Below are 19,942 nucleotides of genomic sequence, written 5' to 3'. Positions count from 1 at the left end.
AGGGATATCATGCTAAACCTGACGTTGACAGCACTGGCACCCAGATTTGATACCTTTGGACCAAACGACTTTGCACTTTGGTTCCAACGCTATTTGATGGCGCTGATGCCTAGCCTTCAACCTAGCAGTTTGGATGTCATCCCCAGGAATATCAGCTGTAACTCATATGATGCCATGTAAGTAAACCGCATTTTTATCTGAGTTTCACCAAATACTAACATGCTGGCAAAAAAAAACACTTTTCATTTCATATTTTCTTAGATGGTTGGGGCTCGACAAAAGCATAAGATCCCTTCCTGAAACACTTACCTATGGTGTTAAATTGACCAAGGTCCTGCTAATAGATAGAGCTACAAGTAGGTGACATACATCTATTAAATAAGAATTTTACATGTTGTAAGGTCTGTTTCTTATTAAACTTTCTGACTTGTTCCATGTCTTATCCATCAAGTGTGTGTGCCGCCCCCTATTGTCAAGGTAAGTTTTTCAGTATTCCCCATAGCACTTTAGTGCTCAGATATCTTTTTAATAATTGTACTTTATCTGTAAAAATCTTTATGTTTTATTATTATGTATTATTGTTTGTTTTTAAATTAAAAAATTTAAAAATGAAAGATGTGTTTCTCTATTTTATTTATTTAGTGTGAAGACACACCAGTAAATGGTAGGTCTATTTTAGCTATCATTACATTCATGTGTTATACAAAATGATAATTTACTTGAGTTTCTTGAATTTACCTATGATCTAAATTCTAATGTAACTTATTTTCAGAATCGAGCGTTTGTGCTGAACTTGAATGGTGGGTTTTTTAAACGTTTTTTTTTCTTTGGAGTATATGATATAAGCATCATGACATCAGTTTCAATTTTATATACTTTTATGTCATGTTTTTCTCATAGGAGTGCATTTACACAAACTGTGACATCAGGGACTGCTTTGCCAACGCTGTGTAATATCAGCATTGCAGACTATGTCTGTTCTTCAGTAGGTTTCCTTTAAATTTTTGCACAGATTTAATTGGACCAAGCTCCAGCACTCTCTGAATATATTTATTGGGTTTTTTTTTTTTACAAGAGCATTATTAATTACTTGATGTCAATGTATCTTATTTTCTTGAAGGAAGCAGAATTCACAAAGGAAAATCTGGTCAATCTCTTGACATGTGAACTAGCTAGTAACGTGAATTACTCAGTAGCCACTTGGAAAATTCTCTTTACCAAATTTTCATCTGTTTTGGATGAAGCCCTGGATTCATATTCAGTTGAGGTAAACTGCATTCTTATGCTTCATTGAAAGAAAATATTTGCATTAGATAAAGCAATAAGTGAGAAAAGCAATTCAAAAAGGATTAAAGTTAGTATTTAGAGCAATTTAAAGCAATTCGAAAAGTATTGTTTTACCTTTTATACTGCAGTCCATGGTTTTAAAGATAGATTTTAGTGGCCTTAAGGTCTCTCACTGATAACATCTTTCCTTTTTACAGCAGACTCATATCAGTAATTCCATAGCAACATCAGTTCTGGATGCAATCGAAGAAGTCAGAATTAATAACTTCAGCAGTACACAACTCCAAAACATCAGCTTTATCAACCAGTGGTTCCAGAGGAGACTTCACCCGTTCTTGCCATCAGTGTCTGAAGAGTTTCTATCCTGTCTCAGCACAAAGAACTTCAGCTGTGAGACCTACCAGGCTGTGTATGTATAGCCATTATTGTGTACAGGACAATAATGCATTTTTCACTGTTACAAAGGCATTTTGAAATGTGACATCAGCAGCTTTTTAAGAGCAGCACATTTATATATGTCAAACAAATCTACTTTTGATATATATATAAAGGATATGTAATTTTCAAAGACGAGTAATCAAAAGCCTTTTTTCTCCTTAAGTGTGAAGAGCCTCAGTAATAAATTTTCAGAAATGAGCGAAAAACAGCAGCTTTTAGTTTACCAGGATTTTATAACGGTATTCCTGTCTCAATCTAATAGGTCAGGTATGTATTATTGTAGTTTTTATATATTTTTCATTAATGAATAATATTATTCCCAACTGTTGGATCAATTTTAACACCAGTTATCAGAAAAATATATGCTCAGTATTCTATAGTTCAATTTACATTTCTCTAGATGATAATGTAAAATATACTACACAACTTTTTAAATTTCTTTTATTATCATTATATTCATGTGTTTTTCTTAAGTATCCCATGTATACATAAAAATATTATGTCATTCTTTTCAGATGCTGCATGCATATCTAACACACTTAGCAATGCAGAGTGGCTTGAAAACAATTTTGGCAATTTTTCAGTGTTTGCATCTGTGTCAGCTTTGCAGAAGTTGCTGAGTAGCTTCTCTCCGGTATGCCTTACTGAAGCCATAACTTTTTAATTAACCAGTTTTAAAACAGGATTAAAAGCAGATTATTAGAATAGAAAAAATATCTGAATATGAACTGTTCTTCTATTATACAAACTATTTGCCAGCAATTGGTTAGATAGTTCAGTGTTTAGCTGCATATTTAACATTAGTGTCTTTTTTGTGCTCCTCAGTTGAATGCCCTGGGTGGTTTGACTTTGGAACAGTTAACAGAGGTTGCTTGTACTCCTGGGCTGTTGAAGAACCCTAAAGATGTCAATCTTTTAATGAGTTATATGAATGATTTCCAGTTAGCAACTTTCCTCTCTGTTTTCTGTGGAGTCATACAGGTAATCAAATACAGATACAAAAATGCTTGCATAATTGCATTGTTATACTAAGACAATGTAACAGTCATACCAAAGAGCAAGTGATGTCATATTGGACAAATAAATCTCTTAATCCTCACTATACTAACATTGTAGCTAGGGTACTAGAAATGCTGGTTTGGGGATAATCGGTTACTGGATTACAGGTGTATAGAATAAAGAAAGGGCAGGCAGTTAAATCCACATGACAACAAGGGCTACAACAAGGACATAAATAAGCACCACAAAACAAAAGACTAAGGACAACAAGGAACAAGTGAGGGTAATTGCAATCAATGAAACACTTCGGACTATGGCTGTACAGTCGTCCCTCGTTTATCGCGGTTAATCCGTTCTAGACTTTACCGCGTTAAATGAATTTCCGTGAAGTAGGATTCTTTATTTCTTTATTATTCGGCTGCACCTGGCGTTGAAGGATTTGCGGGGGTGCTCAAATACATAGGCCTACAGTCCATACGTACAGTAATTTTAATTTTAATTGTAAAACAGAGGTGCATAATTGACTCAGACAACCGAGCGCGCGCTGTATCATTTTCACTGTCTATCAACTTTTTAATGAATAAATGTATTTGAAAAAACCGCAGTAGAGTGAAGCCGCGAAAGTCGAAGCGCAAAATGGCGAGGGACGACTGTACTGGTGACAAAGGGAACACAGGTGAAACAGGACATAATTACAAAACTAGACACAAAAAGAGAAAAGTGATCAAGGAACAAAACAAGGAGCCCTACAAAAGCACAAGGAGCAGCCACCCACTTAGCCCATTCAGCCACACAGTAGCCCAGGGAGTAGAGGGACACAATAGAAATGAAACAATGCCAAGGCTAGGAACTGTTTGAAAAATGGGATGACCAGCGACACCTGCTGGCCATACATTGAAATGATTTACGATACATGAGTCATCTTTATTTATACTGACTTTGGTTCCTCCAACAAAATCATGTTTGCACTATATCTACTGTTATACAAAGTTACATATTTTCTTGTTTAACATAAAAATCTTTTAGAAAGTAATAGTAGTAGATTTATAAACGTATAAATTCATATTTTTTATGTTTTATCATGGAAAGATTGAAGGGAAATTGTTAAACAACATTTAACTGCATTCAAAAAGCATTATAAACATGACTTTAATTATTTAACAAAAGCCATAGCACATTGTAGGCATGTGTATTTTGTGTAATTAGTTTTTATTATGTGTTAGACCAGACTGGCAAGTTATGTTGGTCCAGGCTTGGTTGAAACCATTTTAGAGAAGAAGGTTTGTGAGAAGAAGATAAACTAAAAGATAAATTAGCAAACTAACAATAAAATAAATTGTTTTATTTTTTAGTTTTGATGTCTCCTAATAAAATTTCCATGTGCTTTTCATGCACATTAATTTAGGGCTATACAGAACAGTGCAAGACTGGGACCAGTCCTGACATAATACATTTGTAGTATTATACCATGATGTATTCCTGTCTATATTTTTGATTTCCTCATCATGAACTCTCTTGAGTCGCAGCAGGAAAAATCTGTCCATGTTTGATAGATATGTTATACGTCTCTCACTTTCAGGGTCAAGAAAGTACATTTCCATCCTCTGTGCTCTCTGCAATGCTCCAGCAAGTCTTGCAGAGAGGCATCCTTTCAGGACAGTCCATTAGTGACACTGAAGTTTTGTACTGGCTGCATTTCAGAATTGATCCCCTGCTAATAAACATGACAGAGGATTTAGTGGCACCGTTATTTAATGTTTTTGAAAACAGGAGCTGCACAACTATACAAGCACTGTAAGCTCATGTTTCTTGATTTTCATGGTAGTACATCTCCAGCACGTTAGCAATTTTACCCATTATCAGTTGTGTAAATGTCATTAATTTAGCTTGACTGGGGGCAGCATGTGTTGCAGTGGGTTATACAAGTAGTGATGAATGACAACAAAGTAATCTGAAAATTGATATCCAGCTACAAAAATTAATGGCTATTTTGTGTAAGATATACACACCTAAATTAGGATTGACATCTTTTCTCTCACTGCCTTAACCTCACGTTCATTGTATTTTTATGAATTTTCAGAATTCAGCAGCTTAACTCTGTACGCTCTACCCTGCAAAATGGGACACAAAATGAAATCTACAATCAGATACTGAGTTTACAAAAAGGTATTACGGTACTGAGTACAGACACCCTTCATCTATGAAGGGGTTCCATATAAATGAAACGCCCTGTTTGTTTTGCGTTTAATGACTGGTTTAGTGATTTATACTATAATTATAACTTAATGTCCATTCTTTTTCTCCAGTTTAAACACCATAAATGTGTCTGTTTGTCAGACTGGATTGTAGGAAGTTAGATATTACATTGCATTGGATGCTTATCTTTGTATATTGGTTGTAAAAACCAATATAGCACTGCAAATAAAACTAACAGCCACATTATTTGCCATTGTTTAAATAAAAATGCATCTACTGTAAACAGTAACATAAATTTTCATTACCCTCCCAGGACCAATTCCGCTACGTTGCTATTCACACAACAGCTTCTACTCATTCCTGGATGGCTTATTCCTTGGGTTTCCATTCCCACCTTTAAGTACGATACTTTCTTTGATGCCAGGGTCTGAAACATCAGAGGTAAACGAGAACAGATAAAAACAGATGTTTTGTACTGCCATTTATATTCGTACTCTTAGGGATTACGGGAAATGTTCCTCAATTCTGATCATGTCTATCTCGTCTCTATTTTACAGCTAATTAGCTCCATGTCTCCTTCTGACCTCGGCAGCCTTCTCAGGCAACCAAACATCATTGACAGTAACACTGCACTATGTGCTCTTCTTAGTCACTACAACAGGACATGTGATTTCCTGGAGACCGTAGGTGTTTTGTTTGAAACAGTTGCACTGTATTTTGAAATCGTCAATAAAATTAAGTAAATAGTGACACTGTCCATTTTATTACTGCGTATTCATGCAATAAATATACAAATGTCAATTAGGTGGTAATCTACCTGAGACATAAAGAATAAAAAAATTGGTTACCATGATAACCTGCCCACAGTTATCAATTTCACCCAGACATACGTGATCACTACAAGTGGATTTCACTGTGTGTATTTATATATGAAACAGGACTGTTAAGAACCTAGTAATATATACAGTATATCTTTATTAATTCAGGGAGGTTTATGAAATTTAAATGTCTATCTACTTGTAACATTACTTCTTTTTTTTTTAACAGGAAGAGATGCCGGATAATGTGAGACAAAAAATCCTACCATGTGTTTGGCCTTTAGCCATAAGCAGCGCAAGTAACGCTTGCTTTAAGGCTTTAAGCCTGAATCAGTACTTAGAGTTTCTCAGCAAGGATCTCATCAGCTCCACCGTAATGCTCAATGCCAGCTGCCTCGCATTTCAGAACTTGTAAGCACTGATTTTTTTCTCTTAAGCCAGTGTTTCCCAACCCGGTCCTCTGGGACCCACAGATAGTCCACATTTTTGCTCCCTCCAAGCTCCCTGCCAGGCAGTTGATATTTTTGCTCAGTCAATATTTTTGCTGCAGGGCCCAGAAGACCAGATTGGGAAACACTGTGACATCAGTCATTGCTGCAGCTTTAAGAAAATGTGACGTCTGATTTCTGAGCATGTTCTGTCTGTGATCTTTCAGTGTTTCAGCCCTTGGAATTGGTTTCAATTATAGCAACAAAGACTTCAACCAGGCGGATGTGTACAATACCATTATGAGCTATCTCAGCATAGGTGAGTCATCCTTATTTACCCTGATTTTGGTACTGTACCTTAGTATAAATCATGTTTTTTTCCTACAATTATACAAAAAGTTAAACACTCATAAAGTGTAATTACAAAATTTAAGTATCATTTGTATGTGCTTACAATGTGTTCATTTATTGTATAAATGATTTCTTGCCACGGTTATAATTCTTGCTACTTTGTAAAGAAAAGAAAGATCCTGAATGAAATCCAAACAAAGCAGAGCTGAGAAGCTCAGGGTTAAACATTTATAAATGTTTATAAGGGGAATACTTCTAGAATGAGCTTTCTTGCATTATAATTGAATGTCAAAGCTTCATGTTAACTGACAAAGTTTTCTGGTAATTTACAAAATTTAAATTTAAATAGTTAGAAAATACATATTTATTTACAGTATTTAATACATTCATGTTGAGGATATTTATGAACTCATTCATTCATATGTTTAATGTTTTATCATGGAAAGTTTGAAGCGAAATTGTTAAACAACATTTAACTGCTTATGCCTATTGCAAATTTTAAAAATGTGATACCACTTTACTTAAGGTCATGTTTTTAGTAATTTATAAAAACATTCATAGCAAATAATAATGCATTCAAAAAGCATTAGAAACATAGCTATAATTATTTCATAAAAGGCATAATATATAATAGCCATGTGTATTTTGCTACTTATGCTTATTACAAATAAACGAATTTGCTTAATTAGTTTGTTGTGTGTTAAACCAGATGGGCATGGAGCTTACAGCCAAGTTTGGTTGGTCCAGGCTTGGTTGAAATGTTGAAATCATGTTAGAGAAGGAGGTTTATAGAAGAAGATAAGCTAAGGGATACATTTGCTAACTAAAAAAAATATATATTTTTTAAATTTGCTGTCTCCTAATAAAATGTCCATATGCTTATTTATTGATAATTTGATTTTTGTAGGAGAGAAGCCCAAATGTTACAACGCTAATGACCCAAACCTGAATTCCACTGATTGGTTTGTCAGATACTTTGGGCCATTTATCAGCTTCATGTCTTTGGATGACGTTGACAAACTTGGTTCTACAAAGGTATGAATGACCTGCCTACTGAAAATATACAGTAATATAATTGTTGCAGCAATGAACAAACACCCCAAACATGGAAACCATCTCTATAGTTTTATTTTTCTTATGTGGGTCAAATCAACATTGCTACATAATGCTCTAGAGCGAAATTTGCTTTGCAACTCAGACTTTGAACTTAATATAATGAAATGTGCTGAAGATCAGCTAGACCCTTTTTTAATGATTCGCATTACAAAGCTAACGGCTAATAGCTTTATAAAATCAATATGCTATTTTTTTACAGCTCCAGGTCTTTATGCTGAACCCTGCAAACCTCCAACTTTTCAGTGTAAATAGCTTCCCTCAGAATGTTTCATCATTTTTCACAGAACTCATTTACCAACAGGATCCCAATTTCAGCCCTTTGCTGTAAGTGTTACAAAGTTCTGCGGTACCTTGTATTTGTAAAGTTTACATTTCTACTCTTTAAAGTGTACATTATATTCTCTTTTCAAATCTATTTCCAACCCACCAAAACCACAGGCACATACAGCTTAATCCCAAAATTAAACTACTAATATTTCTAACTGATTCATAATCAAAGACCTAATTAATGACCTGAATTAGGACATTGCAAAGACATCAGGATTACCATCTAGCATAAATAAAATGCATTTAAATACTAAGTGCAACCTAAATAGTAACCACATTTAGACAACTCACTGTGAGGAATTACAGTAGTTCCACTGTATCCATGTAAATGATCTAACGGTACATTTATTCATGAACAAAAATCTACTGTGTATACATTTATTCAAATATATTCTCATGTCATCTTCTTCTGGAACATCATCGTAAATCTCCATCCTTAATATCTCACAACTCAATTTCCTTTAGAACCAGAATTTCCTCTCTTTTTGCACTCATCTTGTCTGGGGGTCAAAATATTATTTCATGTTTACATATAATCGCATCTCATTCTAGTTACCGTATAATCCATGGGATAGTAACTAGGGCTTATTTTTGGAGTAGAGCTTATATTACGAGCATCTTGAAAAATCATGCTAAGGCTTGTTTTCGGGGAAACACGGTATGTAAACAAAAATCCCGTTATACATGGGGTCCGCAGATGGTTTGCTATTGTCCGCGGTTTAGGCTGTCCGCAGTAGATCGTGGAACGTATGACCCACGGATACCCACAGGGCCGGCTGTAGTACATTAATTCATCTACCATAACCACACAAATAATGCAGGGTGTGACATTTTCAGCAAGATGAAGCAAGAATACACACAGTCACATGCCATGAGCAATTTACAGACAACAAGCACCTACCTTGTATGCCTTTAGAGGAGTGTATGCTGAAATGTATCCTGGGGCTGAATTGGCATTTATAGAGGATCACTTTGTAGAATCCATGAGTCTTAACAAGGCTCCCATTTTTTCCTAGTTATGAGTTTGAAATGGCTACCATAAAGATGAAAGTTTAATAGTAACATATTCTATAGGTAACATGTATGGATCGATACTGTATTTAAGTACAGAATGCATGTGACAACTATGGGATAATTCCACACCGAAATTTATCTTCCATTTATCTTTCTGAAAAGCACCCTGTTTTACTGAATGAGTATATGTTGATTTACCCTCATTAGACTTCCACTGCAGTTCCGCTGTACTGCCCCTGGAACATCGTACTCACAACTGAGCATGGAAAACACTTTGGTCATTCTCCAGACTATAAATCAGGCCTGTGGTGAGATTGACCCTGAGGTGGGAATCCCAGATAACTGTCTTCTGTTTTCTTAATGCATTTGTTACTTGTCTTAAAGAGTGAAGAAATAAAATCAATAGTATCAAACTTCTATTATGTTTATAGAATGTAAGAGCATACTGAAATAAATCCCCCCCTTCCCCCAAAGATTACCACAGCCCTGGCCGGAAATCTGCCAGTCAGTGACAATATGATTCAAGCTCTGGGCCAGGAATGTGCAGGATTTACCACTACGCAAATTTTGGGAGCTCCACCAAATGTCCTTATGTCATCCTTGGACACGCTAAGTACTGTGAATGGCTGGGACCAAGGCCAGGCAACAACCATTATACAAGTTCTTCTCAAAAATTTTCAGGTATTATTTCATATTTATTTATTTTTATTTCCTTATGATACATCTCATGTTAGTCCTTAAAACTGAAATATAAACCAATAATTAGACTTAAAGAAAATACAACTGTAACTGTATACACACAGTCGCACGCCTTTTAATTGCTTACTCTGTGCATTTAAATCATTTGAAAATCCAGAACAGAATGTTAAATAATAATAGCAGCTAAACTCTTTTTGCATTCTCTGGTTGAAAATGTTTTTTCCCCTCTCCATTAACAGATAGACAGTGGTCAGAAACTGCTACAACTCGGAACTCTTATAATAGGAGTTCCCTCTATGATTGTCATGAATATACAATCTTCCCAACTTTTACAAATATCACAAAATCCAACTTTCCTCACCAATATCATGAATGCTCCAGAAATCATACAGTATACCTTTGTTAGTCAGGTATGTATGTACTGTATCTTTCAAAGTACATATTCATTTATTTATCTTAGCAACTGTTTTTTCTGAAGAAACATCGAAGAACTGTATTTGAAAAATCTGAAATTCCATTATACTCTGACCAGGATGATTGGTTAAAAGATGAATATTATTGTTCTTATTTGATTTTAGAAGTATGTATGGTTATTGCCAATCATAAATAACAGCATCTTTCTTTCTTTTACAGATAATTAGTATAAGTACGAACACACAGTCACTGTTAATGAATGTCCCTGATATCATGGCGACCCAAATCCCAAGGTCTCTCCTAGACTTTTCTTCAGTCTCCACACAAACAACTATGATAGAACTAATTAACCAGAAAACATGGAAACCTGACCAGGTACTTAAATCAGTAAATTAGCTACATTATCATTATAACATTTAATCCTTTTAATCCTATATATGTAACTATTGCAATGTAAGAAAAAAATTTAAATGCTGAATGACAAACTATACGTGGAAAATTAATTAGTCGTAAGAAAGTGAAGCATTTAAGCAGTTTTGGGAGGAAAGATTTTGATCACCTTGTGAGTTGATGTTTTGTATTTCCTGTTGGTCTCCTACAGGCAATTTTCTTCTTTGACGTAGTAGCAAATGGAATAAGCCCCCTTGATAAGTATGTTTTAATTGTGTTTTGTGTGAAATTATGCCAGTTATTATAACTACATGCTTGAGTTTGGTGTGCAACATGCGATTCATCAAACGGTTCTGTTCTAGCATTTCACCAGACGTTCTACAAGGATTTACGTGTACACGAGCACAGCGAATACCAAACGACAATGTTGTAACAATCATCAAAGCTTGTCAGAAAAAGAGAAAATATGTAGTCCTACAGGAAACCCAAGTAAGTCTGGGAGTCAATACATCTGCGTGTACCCATGCAAACAGTTCAGCATATATTTTCACATGCACACATTCATCATCCTAGTTTTTGTGAACTTCTGCATACGTATACAGTGCATTCATGTAAGTACACATCACTAGATTATTCATCATATGCATGCATAGTTAGTATTTGCAAAACCAAAATACAGGGGGAAAAGTATAATTTTTTTCTGCTGTTTGCTTAGCTATAAAAATATAATAATGTGCATGCAAACTTTGATGCACAGCGGTGAAATAGGATTTTACGTTGTAAACAGAGATCTTAGTCTTTTTTTTCCACTTTTGCAGTTAACCTGCATGTATAATTACATCAGAGAGAGTCGGCTAAATGCCTTTGCAGAATACCCACCCGAAATGCTGTTGTATTACAAGTAAGTGACATTAACAAATACGCTTTAATAACGAAAACAAATTTATATGAGCTTGACAACAATGTGAATAGAACATTTTGTGTTATGTTACACTATTTAAATCGGTTTAAAGGTATCTGTTTGTTGTTATACTGATCATTGTATTATGTTACCAGTTATGCAACAGATGTGACGTCAAACTGTACCTCATATTTTACGAATGTCGGAGCAGCAAACTTTGACGTCCTGTCAGACATGTTGTCATTCATAAAAATCAATCTGTTGCAGAATGCCAAACAATGCCTAGTAAGTAGTATGGAGCTATTTGCAACAGCATTTTTTATACTTGTACATAATACCATACAAATACCATTGTATTTATTACATATATTTTTATCAATAGATCTTTAGGAAGAAACAGTAAAATTACCTTGGGAACTTAGGTTTGGAAGAGTAACGAAATAAATGTTCCCCAAACTACCTACTAGTTTAGTGCTGCTAATTTTTATACACATGAATATTGCATTTCTTTATGGTGAAAAAAGCATATATGATTGTTACTACTGTATTTCCGTTCATTATTCAGCTTTATACTGTGTGTGTGTATATGTATATATATATATACTGTATATTTATATACTGTATAGGGAAAGCAGTTTCAATGTACATGCACAATGACAATAAAGATACCTTATAGTATTCTTCTATTCTATGAAATTATAGAGTATTTCAGGCACAAGCCTCAGTGCAACGAATGTGGAGGTGCTTGGCAATATGGTCTGTACATTTAATGGGTCCTTTATTGAGAACTCTGATTCACTGATCTTGGAGAAACTAAAGAACTGTAACAAGTTCTCAATGGGCCAAGTCACAGCTATGGAAAATCTGCTGTTTACTGATACAACCAAATATGGGTATGTAAACCTCTTTCCTTTCAAATACAGATTAAGGGAAATCAGTTGTTACTTCGTATAAAAGAGTACTTGTGTAAAGAACTACACGTTGGCTCATAGACAGAATCCAGTTAACCTATTGTTGTTGTTGATCAAAGGATTTTTGGTTATTTTTCCTAGAAATGTTTCATCATGGAGTATACAGACACTGACGGACCTTGGCATTCTTCCCCTGTATTTCACAAGAAACTTCTGGAACAAGTTCACACCTGTACATCCCTATTAATATTCATTTTATGTAAAATGTATTCTGTTACATTTTCAGATAACCTTTATCTTTCAGGTAACTTTTATCTTTTTGTGTTTTTCCAGTCTGTTATAAATCGTTTCCTGAAAACATTCCTGGTATATCTGCGAAGCATTGGAACAGAGAAGTATAAAATGAAAAACCTGTTTAAAGAAATCCAAATATCCTCCCGATTAAAACGTGATGCAGGTTTGTGTTTGAGAGAGCTCTTTTGTCCTTGAACAAAGTGCCAGCAGATGTAATTTACCAAGTGTAATTTACCATGCCCTACAAGTAAAAATTTCCACAATACATTATTACTTTATGTACGTAGTTTAGATATATTTTGACTGAGATGTGTAAATCTTGATATGCCATGCAGTTATTGCATTTTTTAGTGTACCTCAGATCAGAGTGTATACTGAAAATGTTGCTTACAAAAAGCTTCTTTAAATTTTTTTCTGTGGTTTCAAGCATGTACTATGTGTTCTCCCTGAGCAAGTTTTTTTTTTCTGGGTACTCCACAGTCCACAGATAAACAATCTGGTGAATGGCTTATTTAAATTGAACATTGTGTTTGTTTGCATGCTCTATCATAAACAGGCATTCCAACTATTGTGCTTCATTGCCTTATGCCCTGTGCTACCTGGGATAGGCCTCAGATCCCCTCTACTAGATAAATGGTTGGAAGATACTGTAACACTTTACTTGAGGAGACATGAATAATAGAGTAGTACATGCTCACTTAATGCATTAATTAACTAGTAACTAAGCATTTAAGTACTGATTCCATGTTCATTAATCTTTAATGAATCATGACAGTTCATATATTTTATGGGAAAACATATTAGTTCATGATTTGTTCTTGAGTAGTAAATGACTTAAGTAATTTTTGCCTCCTCAAGTGAAGTCTTACCGTTATTTACTAAATGCAAAAAGGTTACATTAATTTATTTAATACATGTTCTTTTGTACATGTTACTAGTATATTTCTGGTTTATGTGTTTTTTGTCTTGAATGGTATGGGGGCTAAATTCAACTCATGAAACGACTTATTTAAGGGTTTGTGGAACTGATTATTATTTCTATGAGTGAAGAACTATCCGTATTGAGGGGAGAACAAGACACAGCAGGGATTTCTTGTTCAGCATAATTGTATTAAAATTTGGACAATGCTAATTTCCATTCACATTAAAATACACTTTGTAATTTCAGCACTAGTAACATGTAAAAAAGCCATCTGGCAGGCAATTTTGTGTGGGACACTGCATTGTATTCTCGCAAAAAAAACTGCATGTTTCTACTGTGGAGTGACCTACTGCATTTCTAATCAGGAGCAATGATTTCAGGAAATATTATATCTATACATCTATTTTAGCAATAAAATAACCTCTTTATTTTTTTTAGGCTGCACAGAGCCCATCAACGCTGTCACTATAAGTGATGTCACGTTCCCCTTTGCATTTAGCATCACACAGTTCACTTCCTGTTTGAGTCCTCAAACTGCAGTGGAAAATCTGGCAGCTCTCTCAGAAAAAGTTTACAGTAACGATTTTCAGATGGTAGTTTTGGACAAGTTAAATCAGGTGAAGTCATACAAAATGTGTGTGGATGTATCACAATTTCACATCTAAATCTACCATTAAACAGGCAATTAAATTGATTAAATTATCCAATGTTCTTGAGTGTGTGGACTGATTACAACGTTATTACTTGAGAACATATATAGAATTTATCATTCCTTGCATACAATAGAAGTGTCTTTAATTGCTAATTATTCATAGAATAGTAAACAGATGGCTCAATGAATATAAACAGTGATTTAAGACAGATAAAAATGACCTGTATAAAGAAGTCAGGAGCACACAAAAAATGCATCAAAATTATCTTGGTAGCTAAGTTAAGCTTAAGTTAGTGAATGAAATATAATGTAGCCATTGCAATCTTTAGGCATTAATTTAAAAGTTGGTTATCATTTATTAGTACACTGCATAAATGTGTTCATTGTCTTTTGGAATTTGTAGCGTAAGCTTTATTTTTGTTAATGCCCAGCTGTTTCTGTCATTGAGCCTATTATCAAAACATTTTTGGTTTGTCACACACTAAACTTTTTCTCTGATTTTAAAAAGATGATGATTAAATAAATTTACCTTAAAACACCCTAAATTCACAGTATTAACATAATGTTAGGTTCTTTTACAGGCATATCCTTCAAGCATTCCAGAAGAACTGGTTCAGTTGCTTGGATCAATTTCCCGTGTGGCCTCATTAGATGATATCAGTAAGTGGAACATCACCAAGATTGACACTCTGTCTGCTTTGATGAATTCGTCTGATGGAGCTTGGGATCCTCTTCAGGTAATAATTCTCATTTAAGATCTCTACTGTTTCCTTATAACAGTTTCTTATTATTTGTGTTCTTTAATGCCATTTAATACCATTTACATTTACACAATTAATCTTTTCAGAGTAACGCCATCATTACAAAATACTTAAGTACAAAGGGCAACACTTTGGGCACTCCTGAACTGAATTCAATGGGAGGAACAATCTTGTGCTCTCTTGACATTGTTGTACTGAGTTCTATCAACATAACAAGCCTTCGGTAGGAATTACTATGAACTTGTATTATTCAGTCCCATTTGTGCTGACAGAAACATTATTTTATACTGCTGTTTACCCCTGAATGTTTTCTGCTCATAATTCACCCTTTGCACTTCCAGAAATGCCAATCCTTTAGATATATCCAATTGTTCACTTGAACAAAAGAAAGACATTTTCACAATAGCTGTGGGTGCCAATCCAAGAGACAATACCACATCGTTGACTATCTACCAGCAAATACAACCATATCTAAGTGAGTGTTGATGTCTATTAGACTTGAATGATATGTGGTTATTTTATTATATGAAATTAAATAGCTTACTCAAAAATATATATTCATGAAGTAACTTGATATGACTCAGAAATATTCTATATTATGAGACAGCTTATAGATAAATACTATTTGACCCTTTGTAAAAAATTTTCTTTCTGATTTTAGGTGGTTCATCGATAGGTTTTGTAAGGAGTTTGTCTAAATCATCGGTTAACATGGATTTGCCAACTTTTATAAGTTTGGATAAATCGGTTATCTTGGTACGTACAAACATTAACGGCCCTATTTTACACCCAGTGCAAAGTGGTGCCAGGCATGAACCAAGTGTGCTTTCTAGCGTGAACCCAATGCAGTTCTCATTTTCCCGTCCAATGCCCATGTCATTTAAATCGCAAATATACTTGCACTCATCTGCTCATTAAAATGAGGCAGAGTCAGGTGCTTTGTTGGTGCATTGCTATCTTCAGGCAGTGGAAAGCGACTGTGCTATTCACAAAAACCTGATCTAAAGTTTGTGGTGCAGTATTTGTTAGAGTTATTTAAAGTGCACAATATCTGTCGTTTAAAGGGCACATTATTAATGTCGTAACATGTACCTACATAGGCCGCTGCACAACATGGAGACACTCCTTAAACACAAAGGGACATGCAGCAGCACACAAGCAGGCAATATGTTATGGCCCAAACACACCCATGACTAATTACGGGACTAAGTACAGCCCTTCTGAACCATGTGCCTGGTGCTGCAGCTATTTTGCCACTATGAAACTAGCAAAAGTGGATTGGCCACGCCTTAAAAAAGATGTGCCATGTGCTTCAGACCGTGCACTTTAGATTGTTAAAATAGGGTCCTAAATGGCCCCAATCCATGTATTTACCGATTGTATTTAAAAATGTAAGACTACTTGAAGTTTGCTAAATCTGATTTATAACTTTCCAGGCTCTTACTGTCAATGAGGTGAAAAGCCTTCTGGGTTTTAATTTACCTCAGTTGAAAACATATGACAATGTGAACGTCATACAAGATTGGATCAAACTGCAATATCAGTCAGATCTCAATACTCTGGGCCTGGGACTAACAGGGGGAATGGTCGCTTCTACAACTGGACCACAAACAACCACAAAGTCAACCGTATCAGGAGCAGTCCCAAATACATTACCTGGTAAGGACTTACCTATTACTAATTGGCATTGTGTTATTGCGGGAGTACAGGACAGGTGTATATTTCAGCATTCAATTAACATGGAATGTCCATTAAGAATTAATCCTACATTCCAGTAATAAGTGAAACAAATAGATTGCATCAGACTTGCATGGATCTTTCCAGTGCTCCTGCAGAACAGGGTGTAATATATATTTGGGGTGTAACAGTACAAAGAAATAATGGTTAGATATGTACCTCAGTTTTGAAGTCATGGTTAGGTGCGTTTTTGGTACAGCGAGGATTAAAGAAACAAAAAATAAATTGCTCTTTTTTTTCTATTACTTCAAACAGTACTTTACTGAACAATGAATGTCTTTGTCAATACTGCTCCAACCTACTAATAAAAAACTAAAATTTACTTAAAAATAAATAAAAATATTCTCGCGAGTAAATAAAAATTAAATGAATATCCATTAAAGTGCATATTAAGAAAATTAACTGTACCTGATTTGTACTGTATTCACGTTAGCAGCTTAAAGCTTCAAATTCGTGCAACACAAATAATGTCTCAAAAAATGCAAAGCATAACAAAATAAATATCTATGGAAGTAAATCTGTGTCATCACAATTTCTAATTTTATATGTGTTACGATCCAGTCTAGGGTTGGACCGCAACAAAGTGAAAGGGAAGGAGGGATTGGGGAGGACAGGACAACTAGGGCTAGGAGAAGGGAACACGGGACACAGAGGGAGTCTTTTTTTATAGTTTTTTTTTATAGTTTTTCACAAACACAGTACAAACACTAGGTGTAACGAACGTCAGGAGTGACAAAGGCCAAAGAAACAAACAAAAGCACATCTACCGAGTATCCCAAGCTGAGCTACCTAAGTGAACACAAAGAAAATGGTGAAATGAAACAACAATGCCTAAATCTATCTCCCTGACCAAACAAACAATAATCCCCACGTTAACGAATAAACCAAAAAAGGCAGACACTCCCTACACACCTAGTGAAACACGAAACACCAAGCCGAGGCAAAGGTATCAAAAGGGAAAACCGAGAGGCGAAGTCGAAACACAGGCGAAAGTCCAAAACCAATCAAGCAATCAGAAACCAAGGCGAAAGTACAAATAAGGGCGAGGCGAGAATCGGAAGTCAAGGGCAAAACAGTCATACACGATCAATCAAACAAAGCAAAAGCGAACAGAGAGCGAGCTAGCAGGCGAGAAGCAAGTAGCGGGCAACGAAGGGACGAAGCGGCGAACTCTTCAGCCGGTGAACCGGAAACAGCTCCGAGGGCAAGGGAGGCGGGGGCAGGTCCTGAGGGCGGAGTCGAGGGGGCGGGCGACCAATCGGCGAGTGGGCAGGACGTCCGAAGGACCTGCAGGCATCCTCCTAAACTTACGGCACGTAACACTTACGGCACGTACCCGAAACTTACGGCACAAATTCCTTACGGCACGTAACCCGAACTTACGGCACGTAACATATGCCACTAAAATTCTTTATAAATAGTTAATTTTTTTCCACTGATAACAGTTTGGATCAGGAGTTGGTTATTGTAAAAGAAGTAATGTGCATGCAGGTGATATTTGTATAGATTTATCTACACCCTGCCATTGCAGAAATGTTGTTTTTGTATTTTTTAACCTCGTATTTTTGCATGTGAATTCGGACCACTGAATTTCCGATGTGTGTGTGTGTATATATATATATATATATATATATATATATATATATATATATATATATATATATATATATACACACACACACACACACACACATTACTGTGCAAAAGTCTTAGGCAGTCCAAAGAAATGTGTACTTTGGCTTACAACAAAAAACACAATTTAACATTAGAACATATGTGTGTGTCTTTGTGTATATCCTGTATGCATGTGAGACTATCCTACCTTTGTAGTTGTCTTGTGCACTTGTGACATAATTTTATTGATTACAGAAGCATTCATAGTACACAGTTTAGTTTGCAAGATGGTTCCAGATAAAACAGTTATGTAACATGCTACATTATTTTGTTAACTAAAAGATTGCCAGTGGAATTGCATTAGATTTTTGCCACCCTGACAATTTAGGTAATTGAAATTTGAAATAAAGTGTGGCTGGTTTAATATTATTAGTATGGTTTTCACTTTTTTGCAGGTAGTTCTATATTTTTTTATATTAGGGAATATTAGGCCATAGATGTTATTCTCTTTCTGTTGATTGTTGTTATGAAGTGAATAGTTCATCTTTATCTTACTTTCTTTCTAGGTGGAGTGCAAACAAAATCAGTTCAGATTCTGCTTTCTATTTTATCTGTCTTGGGAATGACTATACTTCTACAATGAGTATGCAAGGAGATGACATAGTCATTAATAAAATGTAATGTATGGTTTCTTCTCTTCACTGTTACTATAATATAATCCATACTGATAAAAACACTAATCGTAATGTAATTGTCATTTCAATGTTTGTTGAAAAACACGTTGCTGACTTTACACATAATTGGACCCATGTTTTGAGCTTTACTGGCATTACTCATAACAGGAAAAAATATCTGTGTCCTGTAATGGGGAAAGATCCTGAGATCTAGAGAATTAAACAATTTGGGTAATATAATGACTACAGTACCTATTTATTATGGGCTACAGCATATGGAAGTAAATGTACTATGTTATTGTATAGTTTTTCAAATTTAAATTCTCACTCAGGGACATTTAGTAAATTTAAACCAATTAGTTTTTTTTTCTGGAACGATACGAGTTTCAGAGCTAAAAAAATTGTAATGATCGATATACAGAGGACTTGAAATGCTCTGGAAAATGTAGATTATCTGGCTGTATAAAACTGAATAAGTGCCAGAAATATGGCAGTGCTTTCATCTGACATTGGACAGCAACCTTTCCAACAATCAGGTCACATACTGATTAGAAGAAAATTATATCATATATATACTCAGTGAAATCATAGAGAATAAGTTTCTTTACTGTATTTCAAAAATGATTTTTATATACAGTAAAAATAAAATACATATTGAAAACATAAAAGAGTGGTTATTTAATGAAAATGTATATCTTAAGTTATACATTGTAGATCAAATAAAAATATTATGAAATGGACAAATGTTACATTTTTTTCAACTTCTCACTGTCCATTGTGAAAATACAATATTGTCTTTATGAGATGTAGATATTGTGATCACACATGCTTATGTTTATCAGTTTGCTTTGTATTAATGGGTCCTCTGCATCGTTATCTTGCTTATTTCTAGTGTCATTATAGTGTGAGTATCACTATATACTTTCATAGTACTTTCTGTGAAGTGCTATGAAACAGTATCTGATCAAGATTTTTTAGAAATTCTACTATTATGCAATG

At 34.9% G+C, this 19,942-nt stretch overlaps 1 protein-coding gene across 2 annotated transcripts; it reads left to right on the top strand.

Annotated features, from left to right (window-relative positions):
• On the top strand, window positions 1-19,687 carry mslna (mesothelin a). Of its 2 annotated transcripts, none has more exons than XM_023814963.2 (37): window positions 1-176; window positions 262-356; window positions 452-477; window positions 643-664; window positions 773-800; window positions 901-985; window positions 1,121-1,267; window positions 1,488-1,696; window positions 1,889-1,992; window positions 2,241-2,359; window positions 2,551-2,706; window positions 4,304-4,518; window positions 4,805-4,890; window positions 5,234-5,361; window positions 5,478-5,603; window positions 5,968-6,149; window positions 6,394-6,485; window positions 7,425-7,552; window positions 7,833-7,957; window positions 9,182-9,299; window positions 9,449-9,655; window positions 9,913-10,083; window positions 10,307-10,462; window positions 10,689-10,738; window positions 10,840-10,966; window positions 11,296-11,378; window positions 11,534-11,663; window positions 12,081-12,271; window positions 12,431-12,521; window positions 12,623-12,746; window positions 13,944-14,122; window positions 14,739-14,894; window positions 15,005-15,141; window positions 15,260-15,393; window positions 15,580-15,674; window positions 16,355-16,577; window positions 18,836-19,687. In XM_023814963.2, the coding sequence occupies exons 1-37, from the start codon at window positions 10-12 to the stop codon at window positions 18,910-18,912; spliced, it is 4,689 nt and encodes a 1,562-aa protein (XP_023670731.2). In that variant the 5' UTR covers window positions 1-9; the 3' UTR covers window positions 18,913-19,687. The 2 variants fall into 2 exon arrangements, with proteins under 2 accessions (XP_023670731.2, XP_023670728.2); XM_023814960.2 differs by having other exon boundaries at window positions 1,485-1,696.
• Window positions 19,688-19,942: the final 255 nt, after the last annotated feature.

This window comes from Paramormyrops kingsleyae, chromosome 5 (assembly GCF_048594095.1).
Source record: "Paramormyrops kingsleyae isolate MSU_618 chromosome 5, PKINGS_0.4, whole genome shotgun sequence".
NCBI classification, from domain to species: domain Eukaryota; kingdom Metazoa; phylum Chordata; class Actinopteri; order Osteoglossiformes; family Mormyridae; genus Paramormyrops; species Paramormyrops kingsleyae.
The sequence above is the reverse complement of the archived record's forward strand: the minus strand, read 5'-3'. Positions and strand labels throughout refer to the sequence as shown.

Excerpts from the sequence above, each read along its gene's own strand:
- mslna (XM_023814960.2), top strand. The coding sequence starts at position 10 with ATGCTAAACCTGACGTTGACAGCACTGGCACCCAGATTTGATACCTTT. Across the intron at positions 2,360-2,550 it reads TGCTGAGTAGCTTCTCTCCG|TTGAATGCCCTGGGTGGTTT; the intron begins GTATGCCTTACT and ends TGTGCTCCTCAG. Across the intron at positions 12,522-12,622 it reads TCTGGAACAAGTTCACACCT|TCTGTTATAAATCGTTTCCT; the intron begins GTACATCCCTAT and ends GTGTTTTTCCAG.